At 43.5% G+C, this 15,549-nt stretch overlaps 1 protein-coding gene across 3 annotated transcripts in view; it reads right to left on the bottom strand.

Moving 5' to 3' along the window:
- Positions 1–15,549, bottom strand: part of LOC143172047 (E3 ubiquitin-protein ligase KCMF1-like) — a 57,892-nt gene that overhangs the window by 21,255 nt on the left and 21,088 nt on the right. For all 3 annotated transcript variants that reach the window (XM_076361265.1, XM_076361263.1, XM_076361264.1), the window contains exon 2: positions 5,539–5,706. In XM_076361265.1, the coding sequence (XP_076217380.1) occupies positions 5,539–5,706 (168 nt within the window). The remainder of the gene's footprint in view (positions 1–5,538; positions 5,707–15,549) is intronic.

Genomic DNA, 15,549 nt, shown 5'->3' with positions numbered 1-15,549 from the left:
AAAAAAAAAATTTAGTCCCCTGCCTCCTCTTTACCACAAAATAAAGTGTTCACCATCTTGCCTACTGTCCACTCCCCAACTCCATCAACTATTAACAACCACAATGAGTCTATTCCCATTAAAACAGTCTTCACACATGCACAACCTTGCATCTTTTATTCAAATCTGACTGCAAGCAATAATTCTGAGTTTTGTCAATGGAAAGGTATTCTAGTAATCACACATCTACCTTCATTAACAGTCTTCCATTCTATGTTTTTACTTCAGGCGTTTTCCTCCCAGTGTTCTTTATTCTTATGTTTCCCACTCATACTTCCGTAGACAGCAAATGACGTCTCCGTCCAGTTCCATCTTTTTTCATTTAGTTTTATACTGTTTCCCTTCAGAATGTTTTCTTTTAACCTTTTTGTACATATTTGCTTCATGATTTTTAGTTTCACTAGAACAGCTAACCTGACAACTCTGAAACAAGTTTAGACTAACTCCAGCATTAATTATATTTTTTCCTTATCTACTAAATTCCTCTATGTTCCTCTAAGTCACATGATCTCCTTATTTATAAAATGCCCTTTAAAAAGTTACTACACTTTCTCTAGGCATCTGGTTTTTAACCATACCGTACATACTCTTTCTTACCTTACGTTCCATACAGGATTGTAATACAAGGCATAAATATTTTCAGAATGACGTCATAAACCTTCCTAAAGCCTAAGCAGAAAGACATTTATAAACATTCTTTATTTTACTCTGCTGCATAAATCAACAAGGTGAGTTGTACTTTGGTGTTCTCTGCCATTAGCCCTTGTTGCAGTTCAGAATATAATGACATGCTTTCCTCTCATGCTGTTCCACATTTAATAAAACAAAGTCTTGTTGAAGGACCGAGCTTCAGCATTTTCTTCTCCTCTTACTAACATTAAATCCAGAAAAACTACATCCACCGCCTTCCCTTCATGCACTAGGCAGGTGACCCTATCATAGAAGGAGATCAAATTAATTAGACAGGACTTTCCCTTTGTGAACCCATGTTGACTGCGCCTGAGGATTGCATTGTCCTTTAAATGCCTTTCAATAGCACCCAGTATGATCTGCTCCATAATTTTTCCAGGTACTGAGGTTAGACTAACAGGTCTGTAGTTTCCTGGGTCTTCCCTCATGTGCTTTTTGTAGATTGGAATAACATTGGCTAGCTTCCAGTCAGCAGGGACCTCCCCCGACTCCCAAGACCTTTGGTAGATGATCGAGAGGGGTCCTGCTGTAACATCCACTAGCTCCTTCAGTACTCTGGGATGAACCCCATCAGGCCCCATGGACTTGTGAACATTCAGCTGATACAACTGGTCCCTTACAATTTCAGCGTCCACAAATGGAAAGTCACTGTTCCCACATTCGTGATTCTCCGACTCAGGGGACCGGGCAGACTGAAGTCTATCAGTATTATTAAAGACTGAGGCCAAAAAAAGCATTGAATGCCTCCGCTTTTTCTTCATCCCTATTAGTCAGGTGACCATCTTCAACAACTATCAGTCCAATGTTTTCTTTAGGCCTCCTCTTGGTAACAACACACATAAAAAAGCCTTTCTTGTTGTCTGAAACAACACTGGCAAGTTTCAACTCTAATCAAGCTTTGGCCTTTCATGTTTTCTTCCTGCATATACGAACCACAGCTCTGTAATCTTTCTGCAAAGTCTGACTTCGCTTCCAGAGATCATACCACTTCTTTTTCTTCTTGAGCTCCACGAGGAGTTCCCTCTTCAGCCAAGCTGGTCTTCTGCCCCGCTTGCTTGACTTTCGACACAGTGGAATTGCCTGCTCCTGTGCTTCTAAAAGGTGCTTCTTAAAAACTGACCAGCACTCGTGGACTCCTAAGCCCTCAAAGGCAGATTCCCAGGGGACTCTGCTAAATAGCTCCCTGAATAGCTTAAAGTTTGCTCTCCTGAAGTCCAGGGTAGCAACTCTGCTGACCTTTTTTAAAATATTCAGTGTAATGAGAAACTCAACCATTTCGTGATCTCTGTGGCCAAGACAGCCACCTACCATCATATCCCCCACAAGTCCTTCTCTATTCACAAACAGCAAGCCTAGGAGGGCATCTTTCCTAGTTGGTCACTGAGTACTTGTGACAAGAAGTTCTCTCCCACAAACTTCAAGAATTTCCAAGACCTGCTTGTCATAGCAGTATGGTATTCCCAGTTGATGCCTGGGAAGTTGGAATCTCCCATAAGGACAAGGGCTACCGATCCAGAGATTTCTCCTAATTGCCTATAGAATATCTCATCAGTGCTTACATCCTGGCTGGGTGATCGGTAGTAGACACCCACTACAACATCTCCTTTGTTTTCCATCCTCCTAATCCTCACCCAGAGGCTCTCAACCACATCACTGCTAACTGTAAGGGCTGTACAATCAAACCTCTCTCTTACATATAGCGTGACACCTCCACCTCGCCTGCCCTGCCTATCCTTCCTGAACAACCTGTAGCCCTCCATTCGTGGGACTTATTCCACTAAGTCTCACTAATACCAGTAACATCATAGCTCTGGGAGCTGACCAATGCTTCCAGTTCATCCTGTTTGTTTCTCATACTGCGTGCATTGGTGTACATTTCAGATACACTCCTGAGCCCTCTGTGCTCCCAGGAGCAGTGTAAATGTTCCCACTAGCATTGCCACCCTCAGGCGATGCCATGCCAACCCTTGGCTTACCAACAGGACTGCAGTAGGTACCCCCTTCCCCCATCGATTCTAGTTTAAAGCTCTCTCAATCAGCCCCACCAGCTTATGCCCAAAGATGCATTTTCCCCATCGGGACAGGTGGATCCCGTCAGGCCCCAGCATACCTTGTCTCTTGAAGGCTCTTCCATGGTTTAAAAACACGAAGTTTTGGCAGAGGCACCAGTCCTGGAGCCAGGTATTGATATCCTGGGGTCACCTGTTTCTTCCAAAGTCTCCCCCCATTACTGGAAGGATTGAGGAAAACACTGCCTGTGCTCCCAAATTTTTTAGCATTCTTCCCAGGGCTCTGAAGTCTCTTTTGATTGACCTCAGACTTTTTGTTGCAACATCATTTGTACCCACATGAAAGAGCAGGAATGGATAGTAGTCTGAAGGTTGAACTAGGCTCTTCAGTCTTGTGGTGATATCCCTAATTCGGGCCCCAGGGAGGCAGCAAACTTCCCTGAAAAGAGGGTCTGGTCTGCAAACAGGTGCTTCTGTTCTGCACAGGAGGGAATCACCAATGACCATAACTTGCCATTGTTTCTTCTCGGCGCTGGTCTTAATGCAGATTTTGTTGCGAGGGGTTGGTCTCTCTGACCTTGGCAAGACTGCTTGCATAGGTTCCTCCTCTATCTCATTATGCGCTTCATCTACCATACCTAAGGCCTCGTATCTGTTCTGTAAGGGTATCTTAGAGGGTAAGGAGGGGTTTCTCTTACTGCTTCATGCTGTAACCTTCTTCCACCCCTCCTTATCCCTTGTGACACTGCCTTCCTCCTGGCACAAAGCAGATCCAGAACCTGCCTCCGTAGTGGCCATGCTGAGTTGGCTTCTATGCATCACAGATGGCAGAGTATGGCTCCACTGATCAATCTCCCCCTCAGACTCTTGAATATTCCTCAGTCTGCTCACCTCCTCCTGCAGCTCAGCCACCAAGCAGAGCAGTTCATCAGTCTGGTCACACCTCCCACAGTCTTGCTTGCAATCACTTTCCACCTCTAGGAATATCCCTTCACACATCCCACAGCCAGAAACCTGGGTGGTCGCATGCTTGAACAGGAGCTCTGTCTGTGTGGCTGCATTGGTTCTACCAGGTGCTAGAAGCTCAGAAGCAGAGGACACTGCTTTTTGCCAGGTGGTCACCATGCTGCCACACACCACACACCTGCCTGCTGGGAATATATATGCTTGTCCATTGCAATCAGCTGGGCTGATTGTTTTCACCTGCTTAAATCTCCCACACTGCCGGGCACAGGCTCCACCCCTTGCTGTCTCTTCCAATCAGTGGGTCCAGGGTCAGTTGCTTGGGGAATGCCCCCTGTTCAGACAAGCCTCTACTTGTCCATGTGTATCCCTCATGGGGTTTATAAATTATAAAAGAGTAACACACCCTAATCCAAAGGTGTGTTTACTTAGAGGCTTTCAAAGAAAAATATTGAGGTTTCCAAGAAACAAAGTGTTTTCTAGATGCACAGAACACTCACAAGATTGGTTGGAAGGACTTTTAAAAAGTTAAATGACTTGCAATAAGTTTTCCCATTGTATTACATTCAAACTTTTAGCATTGAATGTTAACTTATGGCTCCACAGCAAGTATACATCAGTCCTCTTTTCCCTATGAATCATGTACACTTAATGTTTATGACAATGCTGCCGTTTAACCCTATATGTTATATACAAGAATAACTGTCATCGGGGACAAATAAGTTTGAACCATATATCTCAAATAGTGACCAGAACACTGAATTAATATATATTGTTACACAAATATTTTTACCTCATGAATAAGGAAAAGCAAAAAAGTAAAGCCCAAGAAGAAATATCTAGAAACTTAAATGATATATATATTTTCAAAAATATATTTGTATATTTAAAATTGCCTTTCCAAACTCTGGATTCTCAGAGCATAGATTTCAAAGTCATTACAAGGCAGGCTTAGGGTAAGCAGCTACTTGAGAATTACACGTGAATGAGAGACTTCTCTGCTCAAAGAGAGCTCTGAGAAAGAAGCTGTATATTTGGTATATTCAGCTGTTCTGAGCTTTAAATGCATATAAGAAGTAGCATAATATGTATATTCAATACTTTTTTTTTTTTTAAATCAATAAGGTAAAAAAATGACTAAGCTGAAAAACTTCAAGAACAATATAGTTTGAATCACTACAAACAGTTTTTACTAAAACATTAGCCTTGTGGGCTTAAAACAGGTATAAAAAGAAATAAGCATCCAATGTCAACAACATCTTAATGCAAAGATTTGCTATGGAAGTATCTCCTGAATTACAACACTGGTGTTATAAATACGATGTGATAGAAATGACTCAGGGAAGAGAAAACAGCAACTAAGAGGACTACTTCCTAGCCCTTGCCACTAGTCTTCCACATTCAGTACAGCTTACCACCCCTGCTGCATTAACATCCCCTGATGTAACTAGAAAACAACATTTTCCTCAAACTCTCACAACTATTTCTCTTCTTCACCATGGTACTTTCTGGTACAACATATTGGGGGAAGGGGGGGTGGGCGCATGTAGTTTTGTTGCACCTTTTGAATTGGAAGTTAATTTAGGAGTAATCCTTTTAATCAGATATACATCTAATAGTCTGATAATTTGCTGTGGGCCAAAACACTTAACCCAAAAGAGTAAAGCAAATTTCATATGCTAGAACCAAAGAGAAAGCAAGCTTTTTATCACAGAGATAGGAACTTGCTATAATTTTCAGCATGCTATTTGGGGAAAAAAGTTCCTAAGTAGTGAAACAAAAATACAAGTTTTTAACTACTACAAACAGCTCTAATATGAATTAAATTATTACTTACCAAAATCTACTCTTGTTAGTATGCACTGCATTGGATGGTCAGTTGTATGCCTCGTTGTTGTTGCACCACTTTCATAACAAGTTGCACACAAATCATAATCATAGCAAATTAAACACTTGTATCTGCGACCTCGAAAATTTCCTTTTAAACATGCATCACAGCTGACACCTGTGAACAAAGAAAATTGCTTGAAAACAACAATAATTTCACATTGTTTTAATGATACAGATTTGTTGCTATTGCTCCCCAACAACAAAAGGAATTCAGCCAAGAAGCTTTTATGCAGGTGATGCACAATAAGACTCAATTTTAAGCATATTTATATCTTTAAAAAGGCAATAATCATCCAAAGTGAAAGTCAAACTCAAAGTAAAATAAAAACCAGTCAAGCACTCAAAACGATAATTGGTTAGGCTATAAATTCTTTTTAATCACTTTTTTCCCCTGCTCAGAAGCTTGGTTCAAAACACTCTTGAGGTTAAATAGTACAGTGGTTGATCTGGAAGATTTGTGAAAACAAGCAAATAAAGAAAAAGCCCACAGCAGACCATCCCACAAGCCACACAAAAACACACACCACCACCTGTCCTGGTTTCGGCTGGGATAGAGTTAATTTCCTTCCTAGTAGCTGGTACAGTGCTGTGTTTTGGATTTAGGATGAGAACAAAGTTGATAACACAGGGAAGGTTTAGTTGTTGCTAGGTAATGCTTACACTAGCCAAGGACTTTTCAGCTTCCCATGCTCTACCGACTGAGAAGGCTGGAGGTGCACAAGAAGCTGGGAGGGGGCACAGCCAAACTGGCCAAAGGGACATTCCATACCATGGGACGTCATGCTCAGTACATAAACTGAGGAAAGCTGGCCGGGGGGGCCGCTGCTTGGGGACTGGCTAGGCATCGTTTGGCGGGTGGTGAGCAATTGCATTGTGCATCACTTGCTTTGTGTATTCTTTTACCATTATTATTTTCCCTTCTTTTTCTGTCCTATTAAACTGTCTTTATCTCAAACCCATGAATTTTACTTCCCCCCCGATTCTCTCCCCCATCCCACTGGAGGTGTGGGGGGAGTGAGTGAACAGCTGTGTAGGGTTTAGCTGCCTGCCGGGTTAAACCACAACACCACCACATAACACCATCCCTCCCTGGCTTTTATGTTTATTTTTCTACTTTCTAATAGTTCAATTCTGAAGAATGCCACAACCATTTTTCACAACGTATACATATCTGGGAGCAGAAATTTGGGTCTCCTATTTTGAAGTACAGAAGAACTTTGAATACATCTTAATTTTATATTGAATGAGCTCTTCAGCTTCTTCCTTTTGGAAGTTCAATCTTTGCACTGTAAATCAGTCACACTGCCTGCGTCAGAAAAACGCTTCATTATCTTCTAAAAGTTTTTGCAATTTTCTCTGTGTCATTTCAGCTCTCTGCTGTTAATTTAGATAAGGGCAAAGGAAGCTTCATCATCTTTTCACCTGTCAAGGCCCATGAAAACTTTTCACTTGCAGTAGCAAATTAAGGGCCTTCATGAAAATAACTAGTGTGTACAAAACATGCGATATTTTGATTGAAGTCCTCTTTCAGGATCAATTTAAACAAGCTTTTCATACTTCAGTGCAAATGCAGAAAACATTATAGAAACAATGTTATTGGAAGAAAGCACTGACATTGACTCCAAGAAGATTAGTAGAGGAAGATCCACCAGGGGGGAGTGAGCGAGGGGCTGTGTGGTGCTTAGTTGCTGGCTGGGGTTAGACCATGACACTTTCATATCCTTTAATGTAACAGGAGAGGAAAGTATCAAGAAAAAAAAGCCTCATAAGTTCAGCTCTGTTCTTTTTAACCCATACATTGTGTTAATTAGAATTTTAGAAGTTTGCCTCTCTGCCCCTTAAAAAAAAAAACCCAACACTGAAAGATAACAGAATGCCAAATTGAACTGGATGCATCCATATTAATCTCAGGTTTTGAGGAAACACACACACTCGGGAAGGGTTCCATTATAAGCAGGGAACAAAAAGAGGAAACAAATAAACAAGCTGTGAAAAGAATTCAGATTCTTTATGAAGTTCTGATTTACATGATGTGTTAGTGACTTTTTAAAAGCTTTTAAAATTAATTCCTATTCAATGGAAACTGTTCTCCTGCATCTTCTCCAGAATGACCTTATGGAAATGACCACAGAAGAGAAATAATCTGGTTTATTTTTAAATAAAGTTTTTGATGCATTTTACCTTAGAGAATAGCAAGGAGACTTTTTCAGTTTTTCTACTGTCAATTATCAATACACAAATACAGATGTAGACTGATAAACAGGCCCAAATAATGACATTTATACCAACGTACCCTCTCCTCACAATCAGAATAACTAGGGCTACCAAGTCTAGTTAAAAAACTTGTTGCTCATGGACAAAAACGTGCTTGCTTTTTAATGCAACAGTATTCCACTAGAGAGTAGCATTGAGCTTAAGATTTTTTTTACTCATTATACCTTTTAATGATCAAACCTCACCCCAGGCATCTTCAACGGTATTCCCTTCTCGGTAATATCAATCAATTTCTACAGGTAAGCATTTTGAATTTATGGACGAATCAAGAGATGCATAACAGTCCCATGAATTAAAAAAAAAAAAAAAAAAAGGATGTTTTCCTTTAACACATTGGACTCACTATTCTGGTATGTCAAATTAACCACATTTTTCACCTCTATCATGGCTGAAAATTTCAGAGAAGAATTTATCACACAAGCATTTTATATGCAACATGCTTAATACTAACATATTAAAAATATGTATAGTTCCATATTTATTCTCATCTTCCCAATCAAATATAATTTATTCTTATGCTATAAAATTTGGTTAATTTCTAATAAAAATAAACAGAAAAAAGGAGCTAAGTATTTATCAGATTAAGATGAACATCTGATCTAACGTCAAGAAAAGGAGAATAGTGCTGAATAATATTAGGGTTCAAATACCACCTTGCACTGGGATTAATTTTTAAAACTACAAACAAAACTCAGGTGTGAAATCTAATAAGATAACCTGAACATCCAAAATGAAAAAATGAGTAGCCTTAAATAAGTGGAAATAATGACTTGTTTTCTCTCTGAACAGTAAAAGACTTTTCTATTTGACTTCTCCAAATACTATGGACAATCAAGATAATATTAGGAGCAGGTAAAAATAACATTGGAAATTTCATATTCAGCTCACACAGGATACACAAGACTTCAGGCTTATCAAAAGACCTCAGAAATAGCATTTTGAGAACATCAGTCCGAGATAAAATTTTAAATAACTTGCTTCCTTTGTCAGTCTTATCCAAGACTGGCTCTATCCTGTTTCAGTATTTCACAGGAAAAGCACAGAAATATTGAATTCCACTTAACTACTAGACAAAATAGGAACAACACTTCAATGTAAATATAAAACAATTAAAAAGAGAACATGTCCATTGTAAACAAAGAAGCACTCTTTACTTGAAGACATTAAGCCACAATTACTTCCTACTCAGAACGTATACCCAAGAAAGAACCGATTTTAATTAGAATAAGTAACAGTTGCAAAGTAGAGAGTAATAACTCATCCCTTCACAATCAAATTAAAAGACGTGGTCTATGGTCGCCGAGGCGATCAGCTCCGGTGCCGGCACGATCGGCAGCGAAACGCTCTAACGCGGTATACAAGGGGGTTTCCTGAACCAGGGAAACCTTAGGGGAGCCGAGAGAGCCGCCAGGAGCCCGCAGCTCACGTGACAGTGGCTGACGCGACCTGGGCGAGGCCAGGAGCAACGGCAGCTAAGCCCCCACACGTATAAAGGGAGCGCTAGCAAACAGGGCGCGGCACGACAGTTTGCGCGGAAGGGCGCTGTGACTCTGCCGGCCCGACCAGGGAGCAATGGTATCCACCCGGCAGAAAGCCATGGCCTCTCTAAACTCTGCACCCGTCGCGACTGACACAGCTTCCCAGACAGAGCTCCAATGGGAACACACTGGTGTCAGGCTTATGCCAGTATCAGGCAGCAATAGTAAGTACACCTGTGGGAGGTGCACCCAGGTAGAGGAACTCCTCAGCTTAGTGGCAGAGCTCTGGGAGGTGAGTAGGTTGAGGAGTATCAGGGAGTCTGAGAGGGAGATTGACTACTGGAAACGCGCTCTACCTTCCCTGGGACAGGCCTGTCAGGCAGACAGGACACATGATACAGAAAATTCCCTATCCTCTCTCCACCCAGCAGAACGCAGTGACTTAAGGGATAGGAGGGAATGGTGACAAGTTCCTGCCCGGTGCAGCAGGCGCGTCTCCTCTGTGACTACCTCACCTTCCCAAGTGCCCTTGCATAATAGGTACAAGGCTCTGTAAGTAGAACCAAACAATGACGAAGGACGATGGTTCATCTAGCTTGGAGGTGTCGCCAAGGTCAAGTCGGCCTATGCACTGTGTCAAAACCACTTCCATAAAGAAAAAAAAGACAAGTTATTGTCATAGGAGACTCTCTACTGAGGGGAACAGAAGGTCCAATTTCTTAGGGAAGTCTGCTGCCTCACTGGGGCCCAGGTTAAAGATGTGACAAGAAGACTTCCTACCCTGGTATGGCCCTCAGATTATTATCCATTATTGCTTTTTCATGTAGGCAGTGATGAAGTTGCAACAAGAAGTCCAAGGGCAATCAAAAGAGACTTCAGGGCCTTGTGACAACTGGTTAAGGGATCAGGAGCACAAGTAGTGTTCTCCTCTATCCTTCCAGTTGCAGGGAACGATGAGGGAAGAAACAGGAAGAGCCAGCAGATCAACACCTGGCTCAAAGACTGGTGTCACCAGCAAAATTTTGGGGTTTTTGATCATGGGTCAGTCTACATGACACCAGGCCTGCTGGCAACAGATGGGGTACGCCTGTCTCAAAGGGGGAAAAGGATCTTTGCGCAGGAGTTAACAGGGCTCATTGAAAGAGCTTTAAACTAGATTTGAAGGGGGAAAAGGACAAAACCAGGCTTGCTAGAGATCAGCCTGGGGGCAGCATGCCAATGTTTGTGGGACAGTGTGCTAGCGAGGTCCTTCGGCCTGCTCCACAATGTGCTGAGTACACTGGAGCACATTTGAAATGTGCCTGTACTAATGCACACAGCACCCTAGCCATCTCAGTGGGGGTAGGGGATGGAGATCCACACAGCAGCAAAGACCCAACAGTTATTGATGTGTTAGAAACCAGGGAAACACCTGAGAACAGTCCCATAGGAATTAGGGCTTCTCCCCCAAAAAAGGTGCCAGGATCAATAGCCCAGCTGAAGTGCATCTACACCAATGCACACAGCATGGGCAACAAACAGGAGGAGCTGGAAGTCGTTGTGCAGCTGGAAAACTATGATATAGTTGCCATCACGGAAACATGGTGGGATGACTCGCACAACTGGAGCGCTGCAATGGATGGCTATAAACTCTTCAGAAGGGACAGGCAAGGAAGGAGAGGCAGTGGGGTAGCCCTGTATGTTAGGGAGTGTTTTGACTGTCTAGAGCTTGATGATGGTGATGAAAGGGTCAAGTGTTTATGGGTAAGAATCAGGGGGAAGGCCAACAAGGCAGATATCATGGTGGGAGCCTGTTATAGACCACCCAACCAGGATGAAGAGGCAGATGAAATATTCTATAAGCAGCTGGGGCTAGTGAATGTGAGACTTCTCCTTGTTCTCACGGGAAACTTCAACTTACCAGATGTCCACTGGAAATACAATACAGCGGAAACAGTCTAGGAGGTTCCTGGAGTGTGTGGAAGACAACTTCCTGACACAGCTGGTGATGGAGCCAACTAGGGAAGGCGCCCTGCTGGACCTGTTGTTTGCGAACAGAGAAGGACTTGTAGGTGATGTGATGGTTGGAGGCCATCTTGGGCACAGAGATCACGAAATGATAGAGTTTTCGATTCTCGGAGAAGTAAGGAGGGGGGTCAGCAGAACTGCCACCTTGGACTTCCAGAGGGCAGACTTTGGCCTGTTTAGGGGCCTGGTTGACAGAGTCCCTTGGGAGGCAGTCCTGAAGGGCAAAGGGGTCCAGGAAGGCTGGACATTCTTCAAGAAGGAAATCTTAAAGGTGCAAGAGCAGGCTGTCCCCATGTGCCAAAAGCCGAGCCGGCAGGGAAGACCACCGGCCTGACTGAACAGGGAGCTTTGGCTGGAACTCAGGAAAAAAAAAAAAAGGGAGTTTATGACCTTTGGAAGAAGGGGCAGGCAACTCTGAAGAACTACAAGGATGTCATGAGGTTATGCAGGGAGAAAATTAGAAGGGCCAAAGCCCAACTAGAACTTAATCTGGCTACTGCTGTAAAAGACAATAAAAAAAATGTTTCTCTAAATACATTAGCAACAAAAGGAGGGCTAGGAAGAATCTCCATCCTTTATTGGATGTGGGGGGAAACATAGCGACAAAGGATGAGGAAAAGGCCAGGGTACTTAATGCCTTCTTTGCCTCAGTCTTTAATAGTAAGACCAGTGGTTCTCAGGGTACCCAGCCCCCTGAGCTGGAAGACAGGGATGGGGAGCAGAATGAAGGGAAATGGTTAGCAACCTGCTACACCACTTAGACACACACAAGTCTATGGGGCTGGATGGGATCCACCCAAGGGTACTGAGGGAGCTGGCAGAAGTGCTCACCAAGCCACTTTCAATCCTTTATCAGCAGTCCTGGCTAACCAGGGAGGTCCCAGTTGACTGGAGGTTAGCAAATGTGACGCTCATCTACAAGAAGGGCCAGAAGGAGGATCTGGGGAACTACAGGCCTGTCAGCCTGACCTCAGTGCTGGGGAAGGTTATGGAGCAGATCGCCTTGAGTGCCATCACACAGCACGTACAGGACAACCAGGTGATCAGGCCCAGTCAGCATGGGTTTATGAAAGGCAGGTCCTGCTTGACTAACCTGATCTCCTTCTATGACCAGGTGACCCGCCTAGTGGATGAGGGAAAGGCTGTGGATGGTGTTTACCTGGACTTCAGGAAGGCCTTTGACACTGTTTCCCACAGCATTCTGGAGAAACTGGCTGCTCGTGGCTTGGATGGGCATACTCTTTGCTGGGTAAAAAAGTGGCTGGATGGCCGGGCCCAGAGAATTATGGTGAATGGAGTTAAATCCAGTTGGCGGCCGGTCACGAGCGGTGTTCCCCAGGGCTCAGTACTGGGGCCGATCTTGTTCAATATCTTTATCAATGATCTGGATGAGGGGGATCGAGTGCACCCTCAGTAAGTTTGCAGACAACACCAAGTTGGGCGGGCGTGTTGATCTGCTTGAGGGTAGGAAGGCTCTGCAGAGGGACCTGGATCGACGGGCCGAGGCCAACTGTATGAGATTCAACAAGGCCAAGTGCCGGGTCCTGCAACCCCATGCAGCGCTACAGGCTTGGGGAAGAGTGGCTGGAAAGCTGCCTGGCGGAAAAGGACCTGGGGGTTCTGTTTGATAGCCAGCTGAACATGAGCCGGCAGTGTGCCCAGGCGGCCAAGAAGGCCAATGGCACCCTGGCCTGTTTCAGAAATAGTGTGGCCAGCAGGAGTAGGGAAGTGATCGTGCCCCTGTACTCGGCACTGGTGAGGCCCCACCAGAAATACTGTGTTCAGTTTTGGGCCCCTCACTACAAGAAGGACATCGAGGTGCTGGAGCGTGTCCAGAGAAGGGCAACGAGGCTGGTGAGGGGTCTGGAGAATAAGTCTTATGAGGAGCGGCTGAGGGAACTGGGGTTGTTTAGCCTGGAGAAAAGGAGGCTGAGGGGAGACCTTATTGTACCCTACAACTACCTGAAAGGAGGTTGTAGCAAGGTGGGTGTCAGTCTCTTCTCCCAAGTTAACACGTGATAGGACAAGAGGAAACGGCCTCGAGTTGCGCCAGGGGAGGTTTAGATTGGATATTAGGAAAAATGTTTTCACCGAAAGGGTTGTCAGGCACTGGAACAGGCTGCCCAGGGAAGTGGTTGAGTCCCTATCCCTGGAGGTATTTAAAAGACATGTAGACGTGGTGCTTAGGGCCATGGTTTAGTGGTGGACTTGGCAGTGTTAGGTTTACAGTTGGACTCGATCTTAAAGGTCTTTTCCAACCCAAATGATTCTATGATTCTATTTCAATTGGCATGACAAAGCAGCCATGTGAAGGATATTTTCAAACCACATGAAAGATGTCTGTCTCGAAAATGAATTGTCATCTGAAGTGAAAAGCTCAAGATCTAAGCTGCCAAAACTATAAAGCAGTGCAAACTTCACTCATCAATAGACTAATTCAGGACTAGAACTCAGTAGCTAGTTTTCTTATGAAGAATGCATGGTCAAGGGGAATTATACAGTGAAACTGAAATATTCAGTTGTCTCTTGCTCTCTGCCTCAAACATTATGAAGCATTGCACATTTAGCAATATTTTGCGATGCATATTTAACTTTTAGAAAAACCCAAGTGAGAAAAGATTATCCCCTAATCACTATAAAACCTACTTAAAATGGACACGAAATCTGCATCTGAGGTATTCAAGGAGAAAATGTTCCTGGCTAAGAAAGCTCAATGAGGACAGCAAGATTTAGCTGTGGATACAGAACAGTATCTCAAGGTTAGAAAAACAATTTAGACTAAAACCCTTTAGTTTTAGCAGGACACTGAAGCAATGTGATGTTTGTGGGTAGTTCCATTAATGTAACATTCCAGTTAAGTGTTCAAGAACTAGCCTTCTGGCCTGTAACTTGGTTACAGTCCTTCCTTCATTAATATACAAATTAAGGATTAGCAAATCCTTTTGGTATCCTATGTACATACAAAACTAGCCTAACAATGATCTCTTCTCCAGAAGAAAATTGCCAGTTATCTAATCTTTTCTTCCTAACTTATAGAATGTTAAGTAGGTTGATCCTTCTCAAAGACTAATGGAATTACATGCAAGAATACCACTGAATTTCAACATGCAACATCATCCTACAGCAGCATGGAAAAAGAAGCAACCAGACTAAAGTGTTTCCAAAATTAATTGGTAGGACAGGCTGCAGCCAAAGGCAAGGTAGATTTGTAGTTTAATAGAAAGGAGGAAGAAAACCAGGCCTACATTAAGCCAGAATGGCACAAGAGTTGTTATTCTCCAAATGACTCTTCCTCTCTCCCCCAACCTGGAATAGAAGCAGATCCCCAGATTTTGTTCTCTCTCTATTATCAACAAGCTTGGACTCCACTGCTACAGCATCTGATACTCATCTGACCCTATTCTAAAGATATGAGCACCATCCAGTACTGCTGAGCCAGTGAGTTTCAGCTCTGCTCATAACACACATGGGTATAAACACAATGTTAAAAGGAGTTGTTTCACTTTGCTTTCACACCCCAGATTCCCAAAGTTACACATAAAAAGCGCAAGTCATCTAGAAAGCAAGTAACAAGTGATTAATAAGCACCCAATAGTTTGACTTGCCTGACGCTCTACAACAGACATGTGGCAGAGGTACAATCAGTTCTCCACACCAATGTCTTAAACATGAATCTATCGTTTTCCTTCCTGAACTTCCCAACACACATATCAGCTCTTGCAAGAAAAGCAGCAATGATTTTTTTTTTTGGGGGGGGGGGGGGGGGGGGGAGAATCACCTCCCTCAACCTGCTGGCCACACTTCTTTTTCATGCAGCCCAGGATACGATTGGCTTTCTGGGCTGCAAGCACACAGTGCCAGCTCATGTCCAATTTTTTCATCCACCAGTATCCCCCAAGTCCTTCTCGGCAGGGCTGCTCTCAATCCATTCATTCCCCAGTCTGTACTGATACTGGGGATTGCCCTGACCCAGGTGCAGGACCTTGCACTTGGCCCTGTTGAACTTCATGAGGTTCCCATGGGCCCACTCCTCAAGCCTGTCAAGGTCCCTCCGGACGGCATCCCTTCCCTCTAGCGAATCAACTGCTCCGCTCAGCTTGGTGTTGTCTGCAAACTTGCTAAGGGTGCACTCAATCCCACTGTCTACATCATTGATGAAGATATTAAACAGTAATCAGTCCCAGTACGGATCCTTGAGG

Source organism: Aptenodytes patagonicus, chromosome W (assembly GCF_965638725.1).
Source record: "Aptenodytes patagonicus chromosome W, bAptPat1.pri.cur, whole genome shotgun sequence".
Classification (NCBI taxonomy): Eukaryota; Metazoa; Chordata; class Aves; order Sphenisciformes; family Spheniscidae; genus Aptenodytes; species Aptenodytes patagonicus.
This window is presented reverse-complemented; position numbering and strand designations above follow the sequence as displayed.